Genomic DNA, 17,957 nt, shown 5'->3' with positions numbered 1-17,957 from the left:
GAAAAAAGAAACAGAAGGAATATTGACCAAGCACTTCAAAGTTGGACGAAAGATAAACACATACAAATTTAAGAGGCTCAGTGAAATCTGTACAGAATGAATGCCCCACATCACAGTAAACTGCTGAAAATCAAAAATTAAAATAAAATCTTAGTAAAACAACACACTACATACAGGGGAAAGAGGGACATAACTGACTGCAGACCTTCTTGTCAGAAACCACGGGGCCAGAACACAGTGGAGTAACATTTCAAAGTGCTGAAAGGAGAAAAAAGGCCAACCTAGAATTCTAACGTGAAAGGGATACAAGCAAACAAAAAGAAAAAAATCTGACACTGTTGGAAGATTAAAAAAAAACCGAACACCTCTGTAATGATTCATCTCAGAAAGGCAGACAATGCACCTGTGAAACAACCAGGTGGATGCTACGAAAATTGAAAAATTAGAGAAGAAAATGTTCTGGGAAACTGCAAATATAATTATGTAATGAAAACCTAGGGGTTTAAGTGGGAGGACAGAGTACAAGAAAAAATTCCATCAGAGGGGTAGCAAAACAGTGAGATGGAAAGGAAAGAAAATCAGGTGACGGATCCAGAAGGTCTGACATATAAATAACAGGAGTTCCACAAAGAGAAAACAGAACAAAAGTTTTTAAATGGAACATAAAATACAAATTCCCCAGAACTGAAGAAACCCAGATTTCAGATGAGAAAGACCTGCTCAGTATCCAGTTCAATGGGTCCCATACAAAGGACAGTTCAGTGTTTAACTCCACGGCACTGGGACAAAGAGGATGAATCAAAGCTTCTGAACAGAAAAACATGTCACATACACAGACCAGGAAGCACAAGGGCTTTGAACTTCTAAGCACCAACCATGGAAGCTGGAAGACAGTGGACCAAACCCTCAAAATTCTGTGAGGAATTATTTCTAACCTAGAATCCCAAACCCAGCCAAACTGTTACTCAAAAATGAGAGCAGACTGAAAACATTCCATGGAGTGTCCACATTCACTTATCATCCACCCTTCCTCAGAAGCTCCCTGAAGTCGTCCATGGCATCCACCAAGATTTCATTCAAGAGGGAAGGGAAGACACCCGTCAGTGTGATGACGGCAGGGAGAGCACAGGTGGCGGCGTGGACCAGGGGAGAAGAGCACCTGGCCGGAGAGGGCAGCGTGGGCAGCCCCACCAGAGGCGGCCCTGAGCAGATGCCGTGGACATGCCTGACCATAACAAGAGAGAGACTGAGACAACCAGGGTACATTCGGAGCTGAAATTGTAAGGAAACAGAAAAACAGGCAATCAAATACAAAGATAATTTTTAGTTTCCCCGAAACTAAAAAAGAAAAAAAAAATCATGTGAGAAAAAAAAATTGTGAACAGCATACTAGATGGCCGGGCTGTCGCTTAGCATTTGGGTAAATATGTGGCGGTGATGAGGGGCAATGAGAGAAGACAAATGAGCTCTTCCACAGTGGGAACAGGTAATACCTAAAACTAAAAATCATCAAGAAATGACAACTACTAATGTTACTGAAGTATAGCTATAAATACCCAAAGAAACAGCGCAGAAAGAGTTACAGTAATAGTTTCTGGGGCTGGGAAAACTGGGAATGGGTGGGAAGGGTGCTATCTGAAAGGCACTTTTTCGAAAGTCTAACAAAATAGTTTGGCTCTTTAAAATATGTGCGTGTATAACTTTGCTGGGAAAAAAAACTAAATTAAAAAGAGAAAAATAACAGGCCAGAAGAGCCCTGTTGGATACAGCTGGGGTGAAGAAACCATACAAAAAAAGTGTAAAGAAAATACTTAAGAATATTTATGTAAGTGTGTGTTTGAGAAATAGGGGAAGCCTTTTTAAGCCTATTAGTTTAAAGCATTTAACCTTAAATTTAAGCATAAATAAGCATCTAAGTTTATTGAAAGCTGTTTTGAGAATGAGTTTTGACTATTATAAAACTTGAAACTTCTAAAAATAAGATAAAAAAACAAAACCCATACCCATAAACAAAAAGTCAAAAACACCACTGGGGAAGTATTTATGCTATATTCTTAAGTAAACAAATCATTCTTATAATAAAAAGGCAAAGAGCAACAGAAAATGGAGGAAGAACAATGAATAAGCAGTTCAGGCACATAAAACTAGAAACAGCTAATATATATGGAAAATATTACTTTCATTCTTACTCAGAAATACAACTTTAAACAAGAGACCATAATTCTGGCTCACTGGATTAGCTAAAATTAAGTGGCAAAAACATTACTGGTCAGAGTACTGGGGTGGGGGGGGGAGCACTGATGAAAGGCATAAAAGTAACAATATCTTTCCAAAGGTGTTTTGGAAGTGAGTTATCAAGTGCTTTTAAAATTGTACATCAAAATTTATCCTAAGGAAGTAACTGGAAACATTCACAATAACCCTAAAGGCATAGCTACAGAGCTCCTTAAAATTCTGAAAAACTAGGAACAACCTATGAGACGGAGTATCATCAGAATTATGTTGTAGAAAAGGAGTAAAAAACAAAAACAAGATATAAAATAAAAAGGTGAACTACCAATTTAGAATGTAGAACATAAACAAATGGACAACAAAACTAAATGTTTGTATGCACAAAATGAAAAAGACAACCCCCCGAGTATGAGTGGGAGCGTGGAGGCAGTGGTGGGGTTACATATGCCTATATTTTCAAGAGAAATTTAATACTTAAATAATTTGAAAGCAAAATGAATAGATTAAGGATAAACAGCATAAAAGGGAGCTAAGTAGAGACATCTGTACTTAGTAAGAGTCTGTTAATTACATTGTTACTCATTTTGGGGGTTCTTTAACAAAAACAAACTGCAAACTAGTAGTTGTACGTATTTTGATGAGTCGGATAATGTATTTATAAGAAGCAAGTGTTCTGGCAATGAGTTCCTAATCTACAGTGACTTCATAAAATATGAAACTGCTTTAACTAGTTTTGATTCACTCATTATACCTTCCTCAAAGAAAAAAATAATATAAGTCTCAAGAATTCTCTACCTAAAGACCTCCATATAGGACTCTGAGAAAATCTTTTATTGTCTAATTTGATTTTGGAGAATTATTTATGCAACATTAAATGTCAGCATATCCCATAGTTGAATCTGTCACTTCCTTCAATATTCCTTGTATAAATTACATGTTACAATAGCAAACAGAATTTTCAAGGATCAGAATATTTAAGACAACTGTGATTCGCTGTGATTACTTTATGGAACCAAAGCTTTCCTTTAAACTTAGCAGTGCCTAAACTAATAGTTTCTATGACCTTGAAAAGTCTTTTACCATTGCATAAATTCTTAAAAACCCATTCATCATCTTTGGATCATTGATGTATCCCAGTGACTGGAAACATAAGGTCCACTGTATAAAGTAACAAATGCAGTGCCCACACAGAATTCAAACAACCCATGTAACGTGATACCACAGACTTGTCACCTGTGCCAGTGATGGAACTTAGGCTCTGGGAATTCTAGGAGTATGAATAAGAAAACAGAATGGAATGCCATCGCTAGTGTATCATAAAACCTTAGAGGGTTTGCTGAGGAAGGACTTAAAGTATCCCCAATTCTTTTTTTGTAAGCTGTCAGCTTATACTCTTTAAGCAATTTGATATAGTGATGCTTTCCAGGATGTATTTCTCTCATCATTAAGGGAAAAAAAAAAAGAAGGAAAAAAAAAAGCAAATGCACTGCTATCTTAACCTTCTCTACTGTTCTGAATTCTGTTTCTTACAACTGAAGAGAATATAAATAAACATGTAGAATTTCCTTTTCAAGCAAAGCAAGGGCTCCACATTATAGCCTGTGAAATTCACTTGAGGCAGTTCAGATTGGGCCTACTCGGTCACAGGATTTGACTCTGAATTTCAGTCAGTCTTTAGGTGGAGATTACTTTTCTCCATGTTTGAATGCTTTGTTGTTGATAAAGCATAATTTTTAGATGAATCAAAAAGGTGCCCCCAAAAGGACAGCCTGCAGCATCTGACGCGCAGCTCTGAGACAAGTTCTCACCTTCTCTGGATGAGGTAATCTTCCAGGATATCGAGACAGCGCACCATCTGGGAGAAGATGAGTACTTTGTGACCACCTGCAATCAGCTTAGGGAGCAGTTTATCAATCAGCACCAGCTTCCCCGCTGCTTGAATCATGGCCTGCAGCTGAAAGTCAGGGGCATCAGGGCTGTGGGTTTTTCGGAAATCTTCCAGAATTTTCTCCTCTGCCCCTGAAAAGAAATGGAACAAGACTATTCCTTGAACAAACTCTGAGGGTAAAAGCTGCTCTCTGCTCTACAGATCCTAAAAAAAAAATGAAGCGAACCCCTAGATCTGACCAACAGTCCAGGGAGGCGATGCTGTGTGTGCACACCCGGTCTGTGCCATCAGCAGGGGGCTCTGCAGCGGCGGAAGCGCCACGGTGCAGAGAACACAGGTGCTCTGCTTTCCCGGGAAACCACCCCAAGTAAGAAAGAACTTTAGATACCAAGCTGCCTCATTCGAGTAAAGAAACCTCCACAGGAAGGTGACAAAAAGACACACCTCTTGACAACATAAAAACTAGCTACATTTTGATTTAAAATTTTATCAGAAGTTTTATTGTAAAAAAAGCTTCTGCATGTTCTCTGGTTAGTACGGTTAACTGTTAATTTACCTGCGGATTGCATCATGATCATTTACTCAGCTAAGTAATACTACCCCGTTCCCAAGGGTATGATGTGGGCCAGACTGCAGGTGAATAAAGGGCAGCAGACTGATGAGTGCAGTCCGTCTTCTGATGGCAGAGAGTTGGCAGACAACTTAGCTCTGTGCACTCACTACTAGATGGCTTACCCAGATCCACCAACCTCTGAGCCTCAGTTTCATACATCAGAAAAAGGCGAGCACACATACATCCTACCATTTAATGGAACTCAATACATAGGACTGTTGGTTATCATTAGCTTTTGGCAGAGGCCCACGGCAGGCCTGAGTTGCTCCCTGCTTCCCCAACTCACCATTGATCAGGTAGGGATGGTTACAGCACTTTCTCAGCTCCATCATGGTGTTGATGAGATTGGGCATGTTGTGCTGATTTGCGCCCTTGGTCAGGAAGGAAAAGTTCTTCTCCAGAATGGCACGGTAGTACTTTTTCTGGATATTGGTCAGCTCTACTTCAATGATCGTCTCTTGTTTGGGAGCAAGGTTCTTTTCCACATCATCTTTTAGCCGCCGAAGCATCATGGGTTTTAGGATAGACTGCAGTTTCTTCACCTGTCCGGGGAAATGAGACCTGTTCACCTACCCATATCTGATTTTAATAGCTGATTACTGGGGTAGTCCAACCTTCACTACAGTCTCCTGAGCATCTGATCATAGTACTGTGGTAGTAGACTAAATGAAAGATCATGACTAATCCCTGAACATGGGGAGTTTATAATTGGACCTCAAGGAAAGAAGGGATCTGGTTTTAATTCCCAAGTAGTCACTGAGAACGTAGGTGGCAACCTTACAAGAGAGAAAGATGTAAGAGACAGTACCTGCTCTCTAGGATGGTGAAAATAAATCCCTCTCGCTCTATCATGCACGCATGGTGCAGCAATGACCCGAGGACAACTTTAGCTATGTGAGGAGGGACAAGTGACACATTACAAAGGGGAGTCTTAGATGCTGAGAGAACAAAGTAAAAAGTAGAGGCAATCTGGGGATAGGTGAAATGTGTGAAGGGGGCTCAAAAGGGGTGAAAACTTTCAGTTACAAAATAAGTAAGTCCCGGGAATGTAATTTAGGCCATACTGACTACAGTTAATAATACTGTACATTTAAAAGCTGCTAAGAGAGGAGATCTTAAAAGTTCTCATCACCAGAGAAAAAAATCTGTAGCTCTGTATGTGACAGATGTTAATCAGACTTAGTATGGTGATCATTTCACAATATGTACCTACTATATGTGCATGGTATCATTATCATGCACACCTGAGACTATGTCAACCGTATCTCAGGTTTAAAAAAAAAAAGTTGAGGGGCGCCTGGGTGGCTCAGTTGTTAAGCGTCTGCCTTCGGCTCAGGGCGTGATCCTAGCATTCTGGGATTGAGCCCCACATCAGGCTCCTCCGCTGGGAGCCTGCTTCTTCCTCTCCCACTCCCCCTGCTTGTGTTCCCTCTCTCGCTGGCTGTCTCTCTCTCTGTCAAATAAATAAATAAAATATTTAAAAAAACCCAAAAAACACGTAGAGGCAATCTGGAAGTGGACCCCTCCTACAGCTTCTAAGTAACGGCAGCAAACATGTCTGGAGTAGCAGCACGTAGAGAGTTCATGTTGTAAGACCATGTCTCCCATGCTATCATGCAAGCTGTCACATCAGGGGCACTTTGAACTGACAGTCTTTGCTATGATTTGTCTGTTCTTCTCCTAACAGCCCAGACCTGGACAGCAGATCTCTACTCACCTGACTGCACTGGCAAGGTGACTTGCTCCCTCTCCCAAGAAGACAACGACAGACAAGGGATTCAAAATCAAGGTACCTGACTTGACCCTGAACTATAACATGATACCAGTAAGATTAATCCTGGTGGGAAAATAAAATAAGGAAGGGCAAGTGCAAAAGATCGAATTTCAAGTCATAAAGGGTTGTTTTAGGGCGCCTGGGTGGGTGGATCAGTCAGTTAGGCGTTTGCCTTTGGCTCAGGTCATGGTCCAGGTGTCCTGGGACTGAGCCCCGTGTGGGGCTGCTTGCTTAGCGGGGAGCCTGCTTCTCCCTCTGCCCCTCCCCTCTTCTCCTGCTTTCTCTCTCACTCTCTTTCAAATAAATAAAATCTTTAAAAAAATGTTTTAAAAGGGGGTACATTCTGCATAAATAAGTTGTGTGCAGTGTCAATGCTTCCTGAAAAAAATATAAAGTGACTTGTAGACGGTGATTTAGTAGAGTTATCAGAGCAGATTTTAAACAACGATGAATATGCTTTGCTTTGGAAGCTGATGCATTCTGGAACTTTTATTTCCTGTGATTTAAAATACAGACATTTGATGCCGTTTTGTGGTTTTCTCCTAACTAATCCCAATCTTAAATCTAACCCACTCATGGGACCTTGATTTTACCAACCATGGTACTCAGGAATCTATCCCCCAAGTGGATTAGGAATTACCATATAAGATCCCAAAGAGAAAAGACACAACTAGGTAATTATGAAGATATGGACAAATGCCAATCTGCCACATGCTGGGTTCAGCTTTGCCCTTCACTTGGTTCATACCTTGAATCATTTAGAGTATACTATAAGCCAGACATTGTGCTGGTCAATACAACAAACACAACTTTGGAGAAGAGGTGGGCCTTGTCCTCAAGGAGGTCATTGTCTAGGAAGAAGAAAAAATGCATACCACAAAATAAGTGCAACGGGAGAAGAGGACACATTGCTAATGGTCCAAAAGTGCAGAGAGGGTTAGGAGCTGGCTTTTGAAAGATCAACAGATACTGCAAATGTAGAGAAGTAGAATGAAGTTTGATTATTCACTGCTCTCAAAGTCTGACTTGCCACAGAAGTAGAAACAAACAGACTTGAACCAGAGTGTACTCCTGACATCTGTTAGTGAAATTCCCAAACCTTCTCAGTCCCCCAGTTCTCTGAGCCAACCCACTCTCACACCATTGCTAGGTTAATTTAGCAGAACTAATTATGTCATTCCTGCATGTGTCAAAGCCTTGCATTACTTCCCTAATACCTCCCAAATCCTTCAAACCATCTTCTAAGACCTTCCCACAGTATAACCCTCTGGCCTCATACTCCACAATTCATCGATCCTGTTCCCAGCTCAACCAGACGACTCCTTACAACTGAATAAATTCCATAGCTGATTATGCCAGGTGTTTTTTCTCCTGCAACGTAGACACCATCTTTTCTTTCTCCACAACTGAAAATATACCCACCTTTCAAAGTCCATTTCCAAACTGTTCTCTCTCCATGAAGGCTTTCCTGATTCCCAAACAGAGGTGAGTTTCTTTCTTCTAAAATCCCCAAATCTATTATTTGTTCTTCCTATGGCATTTAAACTTGTCTGGCTTATTTCTGTAATTTCTAGTCAAGATTTCTACCCACCACAGACAGATACTTATTAATGTTGGCTGTTCTGAATTAGCTTTTACTCCAATAAGCTAGACTCCGGGCCACATCTTTGAAAACCGAGGAAATCTAGTTGATTTGGACAAAACTGGACTTACGACTATTCTAGTATATGACTGCCTTCTTCTCCTTACTATCTGTGTAGTTTGTTGTACTCAAGAAGATGAGCGTGAGAATGTGCTGCAGATTATGTTGGAGGAAGAATGAAGGAGGAAGAAAGCAGAGGAAGGCACCATGCTCCTGAGTTCAGGATAGAATGAAATCACTGACCTCGCACGTGAGATCAACGAAGGCAAGAAGCCTGATATGCTAACCTGGGATATTTTAGATGCTGATTCATTTATACCTCCAGAGTAAAAGGAACTCCTAATAATCAGTTTACCCTCCTCAACATAAACAAATTAAATAAAGGAGCTAATGCTCATTTTAGCAGGGATGTGAGAACCTACTAATGCCTGTCCTCACAATGACTTGTTCCGTCCTTGATGGTGAAGGTAATCATCACATTGTCTCCTCAATCTTTCAGGCCCCTATTTACCTGTTCTTCTGTTTTCAGATCTCCAAATTCCTCCAAGAAAGCAGTCTCTGAAGGAAACTGTGATGGCTCCAGAAAATTCAGCAAGCTGAAGAGCTCCTCCACAGAGTTCTGCAAGGGTGTCCCCGTGAGCAGCACTTTGTGTTCCTGCACAAATTAATAGTACGCAATAAGCAGTGCGAGCCACCACAACAGTATGCTTTTGAAGCCAGGGCATTCTGTGCTCACTTTCGGGCAATTCGGTTTGGCTATTATGGAAAGATAGGATGACACCGTTTCAGGTCAGGTATGGTCAACTAATAGATCAACCCCCTTTCACATCACTGATTCCAGCAGCAATTTCACGTTAGTGAAAGCAACATCTATTCATTCATTCATTTTTACTACCCTCTACATACTGGGCACTGTGCCAAGGCCATCATCCTTGGTACTGGATCATTCAGGGTTTTGGAAACAAGCTGAAACACCTTACGTTTTCAGGTCACAAATTTCATGGTATTTTAGGCTTACCCTGGGTCCCTTGGGAATCTATGTGTGGCAAAGGTCAAATTGTTGACCCAGTTTGTAACAAAAAACCTTTTGATTCCTGCACTATCACAGATAGAGATGGCAGAAAGAAAACTGAGAATAAACAGACTACGCACAAGTAAGCAACATACAGAATGGCTACAGAATGCTTCCATAGTGCATAGGTGGAACCTGTGTCAATGTAAAGAGCTTGCTAGCTCTCACCAGGGCCATGAGCTTCAGACCCTCCAGAAGTTTGCAGTTCCTGTTCTTCAATCTGTGGGCTTCGTCAATTATCACACAGCTCCAGTGAATCTTTTTCAGCTCTGGGCAGTCTGCCAGGATCATCTCAAACGTTGTGATGACAACATGGAACTTGAAGACTCCTGAAAGGGGGTTTCCCTGAGGGTGACACAACGGAAGGTGAAGCTTTATGCCATGACTACAGAATTTGTCTAATGCGTTCCCAGCGGGGCACAGGAGGCAGCAGTGTAAAATACTAGGGCCTCGGTAAGAGAAGCCAGTAAGCACTGTCCTTCCTCCTTTGGAGAAGAGAGAATATAAGGATGAACCAGCTATTTAGACAAGAGAGAGCCCTCATTACATCAATGAAACAGAAGTAAGAGACACAGGCCCTCACAATGGTGAGACATATGAGCAAATATGGAAGATGCAGCAAGGAAGCTTTTTATTTATTAATTGTGACAGTAAGGAAAGCAGATGGGTATTGATTCACACATTCCCAGCTAGGACTGGTCTCAACCACATGGAGCCTGAATACCCAAGGAGACCTTCTTTGCTCCTTTTCAAATACGGTTAATTTCACCTTATAACTGGGGTCCCAGCACACGTTCAAAGTACTGTTCCTGATTCACCCGGGACAAGAGCTACCGGGCAGGACACATCTTCATCTTTTACCTATTTTAGTGTTGCCGTTAAAGAGCAGAGCTGCATCATGTTACAGCACATCTGAAATTTCTTCCAAGTGTCTCCTTTTGCTATTAATGAAATCCCTGGGGGAGAGCGCTGACTCTCTTCTGGTTGGATTCATTTAATTTTCACCTTGCTTGATTATAAAAACCAGTGGCCAGGACAAGCTTACAAGCATACTCAGTAAAGTGATTATAAGTAACAAAACCCCCAAAACCCCCACAGTCTATTGTGCTTTCAACAATTTAAATCCTGTCTTCTCTTTATCCTTCCCTGTCAAATGTGTTAACCTCCTCTCCAAGCTCCCTAAGAACTCATCCTCTGTACACTAATTCTTCCACTCACTTTTTTCACTGAGCATATAATAAGCCAGATAAAGTCTTCTGCATGTCAAAGCAACTTCATAAGCCAAGCAAGAAGCCAAGCTTTCAGTATCCTAAAAAGAGCCTCTGGCATATTTCAGAGAGTGAAAAGCATGCCCTACGAATCCTATGTTTTATCACAAACTAAACTACCAAGGAGAAGCAAGAAGTCTGCCCCAATAAATAGAAGACTCCACAAAGTCAGTCAACGGTAACCCAAGGTGCAGGGTATTAAAACTCTTGAGGGCAAGTGACAGGAAGGCTGTTCTGAACAATGACATCAGGCTGTCACCAGGTCTCTGAGACCTGTGCAAGGCTCACCTGTGCATCTCTGTACACCATCTCATACTGCTGGATCATCTGCCTGCTGATCTGGCTGCCATGGTACACAATGGCATTCATCTCTGTCCATGTCCGGAACTCCCGCTCCCAGTTCGTGATGGTGGAGAGGGGGGCGATGATGAGGAATGGGCCGTGGATTCCCCGGAGGAATATCTCTGAGAGAAATGTGATGGACTGGATGGTTTTCCCAAGGCCCATCTCATCAGCCAAAATACAGTTTTTTCTGCAGACAGTAAGAAATACAGATAATTCATCATCGATGTAAGAAAGCATAGAGGTTGGGTATAACTAAAAAGACACTTCAGAAGCACACTGTGACCTGTAAGGTCATCAGTGAAGGGCCTTATCAGCATTTTCCAGAGATGCAACTGAGGTAAGTTTTCATTATGATGATTCGCACCCTGCCTATTTCCCAAAAAGGAATTACAGCCACTTGAGAGAAAATACAGGAAAGACGTCCATATACTATAAAGTGAGACACAAGGAGAAAAAAAATATGCCTCAAACCTAAGCCAATTTCTGTACCTGACACACTTCATGGGAGCCAAGGCAAAAATAAAAAGTTGTGTGATTTTCATTGTCGTTATTTGTGTCATCGAGGGTGAACTTTTAACCCACACAATAAATTCCTTATCAGAGTAAAAATGTTGGTCTCTCCTGGTGATCCAGAATCCCAGACTGCACAGAGCTGGGACACTCAAAGGGTGTGGCCCCGCCAGTCTCACTCCTCACTGCAGAGTGGGCACTGGAAAGCTTAGGGGAGCAGCGCTCCAAGTCGCTCTATGAGTAAGTGGCACAGACTACGCTGGGTAGTATGTGTTCTCCACTACAGTATGCTGTCTTTAGAATTCATACTAGGAGTACACTCTAGGATGTTACAAAAATCTCAAACTTCATCTGTTTCGTCAAGATTCTGATGGGAACTAAAGCACGAAGAGTCCAAAACTGAGTGGTACAGCCCCAATCTAGAATATCCAGGGCTCACGAACAAGTAGCAGAGGTGGGGCTACAATCCAGATCTGTTTCCTTTTGAGTCAATTTCTTCTAAAGACTTAGAGAAAACGATCTTTTGGATTTTGTTTCATCTAATTGGGCCTAACCTCTTGGCTAGAATGGCAAAGAAAAAAATAAGCATAAAGTCAACAATGTCCAAAGTCATTCCTTGTGGTTGGAGAATCACCTGATATAGATTCTTGGCATGCCTCATATACAAAGATTACCACCCTAAACCCATGGCTAGGTTGCACTCTCTCACCACCTTGCTAGCTACTGCTGCTCTAAGCAGGCTAAGGCGACATCTACCTCCAGGTACAAACACGTGGGAGGGTAACTGTCTGTGAACACAGCCCAGGCTCTGGTTCCTCACCTGTTATACCAGTTAAAAAGAAGCCAGTTCATCCCCTCCAGCTGGTACTCCCGGAGCTGGTTACTGTTCTTATACTCTCGAGACTTCTCCAGTTTCTGCCAGGAGTCTGAAGCAGGCCTCTCCTAGTGTAGGAAGGCAGACAGAACAAAACACACAGAGAATGATGTTTGAGTTGCATAACATGAACAGGGACACAGGATAATAATGGGGTAGGTGGCAAATCTCAAAACACTGTCCTAAAGCTGGCTGGCTTCAAGCTGCAGTTACTATGATCTGACTAAGGTATACATATGTATACACACACACACACACGCCTAATATAAGGCAAGCCCCTACATTTTCTAGATTTCACCAGATTAAACTAAGAACACCTCTATAAAATTCGCAAGTAATTAAAAAAAAAGAGAAACAGACACCCCTACAACCTTGGTAAGTGTTACACTGTTTTACCCAGACTCCTGGATGCCACTCCCACTTACACTTCCAACTCCCTACAAACCAATAGTAGTCAGGTGTTTTGGCTTCTATAGATAATTTTTCTTTGTTATTTCTTTGTGCATGTGGTAGCAGCTCAGGAAAGTACAGTGGGTCAAATATTTTCTTGATTAGCTCCTAGAGTCAGTATAAGGCAAAAAGCCTGTAAAAGCAAAACTGCAATTTCCTTAAATACCCCATAAACATATTTTCCTGTATGAAATACTGATTTCCAAATATAATTTATCTTTTCTGTACTGAAGGAAACGCCATATTTATCACATTCCAATATACCATTCCAATATAGAATTTTTGAGATAAAATTTCAAAATTTGCATTTTAAGTGAGAGAACAAATAAATCAGAAACAAAGAGACAAGTGTGAAATAATACTGTGGTTCACTGAGAGATGAAAACAGCAGCATCGCAATATCAAAGAAGTAAAGAAAAGTGAAATTGCCTGAAAACACTTGAGAATTCATATTCTTGCCAAATGCAGGTAGTCAGTCTGAGGAAGCAAGTGGGATTCAGGCTGACAGAGTAAGAATCCTGATTACTTAGAGATAATAACTTACAATTAGCTTCAGAATGGAAATGCTCTCTACACTCTGCCCCCACAAGAGTTTGTCCCTGCCTTGTGCCACACATCCCTATTAGTGTGATGCCACGTGTGTCCACGCACACACATGCCTCTCTCGTTAACCTGTGAGCTCCTGGGGGCTGGGCGTGCACCTTCTTTCTTATTATATGTCACTCAAGACTCAGCCAACAGCAGATGTTTAACAGTGACTGATGAACAACAGACAACAGCTGTAGGAGAGGGTTGAAAGAGAAATTTATTAACTAGTCATACAGACGAAGCACCATTAAAAACTATGTAGATTTCTAATCACAGTTCTGCACCTCAAGATTCCTCCATACACTTCACATGCCAAAAAACAAAAACAAAACACTGCTTTTGAGTAGACTCTGACAGAGATCAAAGTTCAATGTCAAGCTCTTGTCTCCTGAGTCTTGACTTTCCAGGGATGTAAAAACAACAAATAAGGAATTGGATAAGGGTTCTTCATATAAAAGCGGTGACTTTTAAAAAATAGAAACATATCATTCCGGTCTATAGCCATATTCAACAACTCTGATTCTCTTCCCAAGTGAGTCACATCTTAACTAGGCTCTCCTAATTCTACATCTTTTTAATTATTGACACTCTATATACAACTACTTGTCAGGTACCCTGGGACATTTATACAGCTTGGTGGGAATAATCCAGAATCAGAAAAACAAACTGAGTAAATAAATATATATTGAAAACCTATGTTCTCTCTGTGAATCCCAGGGATCTATAGATAGAAGATCGTCCTTCCCCTTAAGAATATTCCAGGTGAGCAAAGGCAGAGGATAAAAACAAAGAAAAAAGATCACTGATGGAGCAAGAGGTAATAGGAAACAAGAAAGATACTACCAATTTATTGAGCCTCTTTCCCATGCCAAGCATTTCTTACACGCTCTATCTTACTGACTCCATAGAGCACCATATACCAAGAAATCGAAGCTCATATTCAAGGTTCTTAAATGTCACACACATCAAAATAGAGCCTAGACCAAATGTTGACCAGAGTGCTAGCAAAGTCTGATTTGGGGAGAAAAACGCACTGAATTCCCAGTTCAATGGAGAGTAGCCAAGGTTAAGACACCAACAAAGACCACTTCTGAGCACAGGCCCACAGACATCCAGGATTGCCAAGGTCATAAAGTGACCTGTTACAAGAGGTGCCAAACAGGGATACATTACCACATGTTTAATTTCAGGGAGAACTTGAAGAGACTCAAATTCTTTAACTTTTGCAGGATCTACGTCTTCCTCTAGCTCCCACGTGCTTTCTTCATAAGGCAGCGAGCACCACTTCACCAGGTAATGCGTCACCTCCTGGTGGGAAACAGGAGAGAAGTCTATGTTCTACTAGGTTAAAGGAGTCAATCATACTCTGGCCAGCCTCTGAAAAACCCACCCTATCACACATAAATGCCATTAAAACAAAGACCACACGTTAACAAAACAAGCAAAATACACACTAAGAAGGGAAGGCTCTTTAGGGGAGCCACAATGACGAAACACCCACCTCTCCTGTCTCTGCGTCTTTGGTGTGGGCCACCTCCAGGACGCGGTCAACTTCTACATAGTCTGGGTTGAACAGGTCTTCGTCAGGCTGGTGCAGACAAAGGAGAGGGGTTAGAAACCAACATCCAGGGGTTCACCTGTACGTGACCCCCTACTCTGGGCTTATCAGGGAGCGCAGAATAGAAGGAGTAGCTTGAGAATAAGAGTCACAGCACAGGCATTTCTTCACTTCCCCAAATCCTGCTCTCCATGACTGAATTTTTAGGTTACATCACAGCCAGAGTAAGACTCTCCTAATGGTCATTATAGTACTGCACAAAACACAGCACAAGGATTCCCTTTTTCTTACTGCTTCTCGTTCCAAAGATAATCCTTGGAAACCCAGAATTTGTTCCTTTTTCTTCTATATCGCAACAATAGTAGCAAACATTAAGAGACACGAGGGGAGCTTCTGGCGGACTGATAATGTTCTATTTCCTGATCTACGTGGTGGCTACGCAGGTGTGTTTATTTTGTAAGAATTCACTGAGCTGCACGCTTAGGATTTGTTTACCTTCGTGTACATTATGCTTTCCAAAAAAGTGTACTTACGAAATAATCATAAGCATCACATGGAAATATTTAACCTGTGTCCAGGGTGATGCTAAGTGCTCTAAGTCTCAAAATTACTTTATGGACTAGATACAATAATTATTTTACAGATGAGGAAACTGACTCAGAGAGGTTAAATAAGTAATATGACCAAAGCCACAGAGCTGTGTGAACTGGAAGGTTTACCCAGGTCTTTCTTACCCAGAAGCCCTCCTCCCAGACTGCTAGAATGTTCTTATTGCCCCTTTGGTTGGAAGGCACTTTAGGGGCTATCTAGTTTCATCTTCAACACAGGAATGCTTTTTATAACATCCCTGGCAACCCTCCCTCAGATTCCATTATTCCGTTTGGGAATTTACTACCCTCTAAGACCTGATCCACTGCCCAGACAGCTTTACCTCTGCCTGCTCGGTGGCAGCATCATGATCTTTATCTTTATCGTATTAAATTATAGCCGCGTTTCCTTCCTGGAACTGGGGCTCACTGGTACGACTGCTTCCTCTTCAGCAGCCGTAACTAAGTTCATTCTCCGTCTATGCTGGCTCTTCAACAAGTTCCACCCGATCTGGGTGAAACTACTCAAGGTGTTCGACAGTTCTTGGGGGCCCAAGTTTCCAGATCCCTTCGTGATGTAGAGAGCTAGCACTTATGAACAGTGGCCATGGGCCACCGTGCTAAGCACTTCTATAAGCCCTGTGTCATTTAATCCTCACAGGTGTTCTGTCAGGCTGATACTATTAGGAGTCCTGCTTTACACGGAAGATACTGGGTCCGAAGGAGCTTATGCAAGTGGCCCAAGGGCACTGAATTGTGTGTGTGTGTGTGTGTGTGTGTGGTGGTGGTGGTGGTGGTGGTGGTGGTGGTGGTGGTGGTGGTGGTGGTGGTGGTGGGGTTGGGGCGGGGCGGGGGGATGCAGGAGCTAAACCCGCAGCCTGGGAGGTTGGCTGCAGAGCCCAGGCTCCTAGCACCACGCAGTCCCATTTCCATGTTTGCTGAGAAGCACTCAGCTGTGCTTCCTTTACCGGCCTGACAGTCCTGCAGCTGCACTCAGACCCACCAAGTCCCTGCTGAACCTGATACTCAAATGAACACAACACTCGGGAATGTTCTAAGATTACGGTTACTTCTTAGGCAGCTGCACACGCTCCTCCTGACCAACCGGAAACTTGTCATTTAACGGGCACTATCTTTTTCCCTAGAACTGCTAGTCAGTCATTTTCCCCAGTCCAAAGTTACAAAGATTCAAAAACTACAAATGTGTGACATTACATATACTGACTGCCATTCCATTTCATTCATCCTAGCCTGTCCAGTAAACCTGAACTCTGATTCTCTCATCTATTCTCCCAGCATGAGGTCTGGTTTCCAGGGGCCCAAGTGTAGACGGCCTTGACCCCTGCAGAGGGCGGGGAGCCTCTGCCTCTCGCGCCTGAGTCTCTTCCACAGGTGCCCCTGCCCACCTCATAACGCAGCTGGAAATAGTGGATATGAAGAAGCTCTATCCAAAACTAAGCTATTACTGATCTCATAAGAATATTACTTATCCAAGTCATTAATAAAAATGTTGAACAGGTCAAGACTGAAGACAGTATTACAGGAACCACTCCCCACTCTTCCTCCTCCTCAATCTCAGGATCTCCTCCAGTCTTTTCAAAAGCCTTTCCTTCCACAAGAGTTATGCGCTCCTGGTACATTTTTTTCTATACACTGTAACATAGCTTCAGCTCTCTATTCCCAACCCAGTAAAAAAAAAATCACTCCCTTGGGAATAAAGCAGAAAAAAGACACATGGGGCTTTGTAGGCTACATGAAGGGCTGTGGACTTTATTTCAAGAAAATGTGAAGCGCTGAAGGGTCTGGAGCAGGCGTAGAGCATAAGGCAAACCCGGTCCCTCACCAGGGAGCAGCCAAATAATTACTGAGCACTGACCCTGTGCCTGGCACCAAGGACAGAAATACAAGGAAGACATGTCCCCGTCTGTCTCATAGGGCTTAAAACGGAAGAAAGAGATAGGTAAACACGTTACTACACTGAAAAGACTTGCTAAAATAGAGGTGCAAATAAAATGTTCCAAGAACAGAGGGAGAGTGTCCAGTGGGGCCTCAAGACAGTCTTCCAATTCTACTTGTCGTCTTCTTTCCCCAGTTCTCTATGACAAGAACAACGCCACGAGAGTTTTCACATTCTTTAAAACAATCCGGAGAGGGCTGGGGCCAAATACTAAGGCCAAAGATGAAGGCCCCCACCCCGGGATGAGAAGAACGCTTACTGACATCATCCTAAAGTAATTTTCTGTCACTTGAGGAACAGGCACACCACGTGACGAATAAGTTGGTTAAGCAGTGCAGCAATGTACTACAGTCTGACGGCACCCGAGTGCACTCTGGAGACGAGCGCTTGCAACTAGATTTTAAGAATAATTTTTATGGCTTCTTTTCTTTTAAGTTATCTGTATAAACTTTTAAAACTACATGCTATATAGAAAAGAAAAAATGAAAGTCGCCATGATCCCATCAACCAGAGAAGTGACACCCGCATTTTCATGTATATTCAAGACATTTTCCACATATTATTAGGGTGCCTCTTTTCTCCTGCACTCCCCCCAAAAT

At 42.2% G+C, this 17,957-nt stretch overlaps 1 protein-coding gene across 6 annotated transcripts in view; it reads right to left on the bottom strand.

The window, feature by feature from the left end:
• CHD6 (chromodomain helicase DNA binding protein 6) overlaps window positions 1-17,957 on the bottom strand; it is a 192,210-nt gene that overhangs the window by 76,889 nt on the left and 97,364 nt on the right. For all 6 annotated transcript variants that reach the window (XM_087853574.1, XM_045804644.2, XM_045804643.2 and 3 more), the window contains exons 9-16: window positions 14,758-14,844; window positions 14,430-14,564; window positions 12,165-12,286; window positions 10,778-11,021; window positions 9,390-9,566; window positions 8,661-8,804; window positions 5,020-5,275; window positions 4,041-4,251 (exon numbers count right to left, since the gene is read on the bottom strand). In XM_087853574.1, coding sequence (XP_087709700.1) covers window positions 4,041-4,251; window positions 5,020-5,275; window positions 8,661-8,804; window positions 9,390-9,566; window positions 10,778-11,021; window positions 12,165-12,286; window positions 14,430-14,564; window positions 14,758-14,844 — 1,376 coding nt within the window. The remainder of the gene's footprint in view (window positions 1-4,040; window positions 4,252-5,019; window positions 5,276-8,660; window positions 8,805-9,389; window positions 9,567-10,777; window positions 11,022-12,164; window positions 12,287-14,429; window positions 14,565-14,757; window positions 14,845-17,957) is intronic.

Source organism: Ursus americanus, chromosome 22 (genome assembly GCF_024610735.1).
Source record: "Ursus americanus isolate L20-20 chromosome 22, mUrsAme1.1.p, whole genome shotgun sequence".
Taxonomy (NCBI): Eukaryota; Metazoa; Chordata; class Mammalia; order Carnivora; family Ursidae; genus Ursus; species Ursus americanus.
The sequence above is the reverse complement of the archived record's forward strand: the minus strand, read 5'-3'. Positions and strand labels throughout refer to the sequence as shown.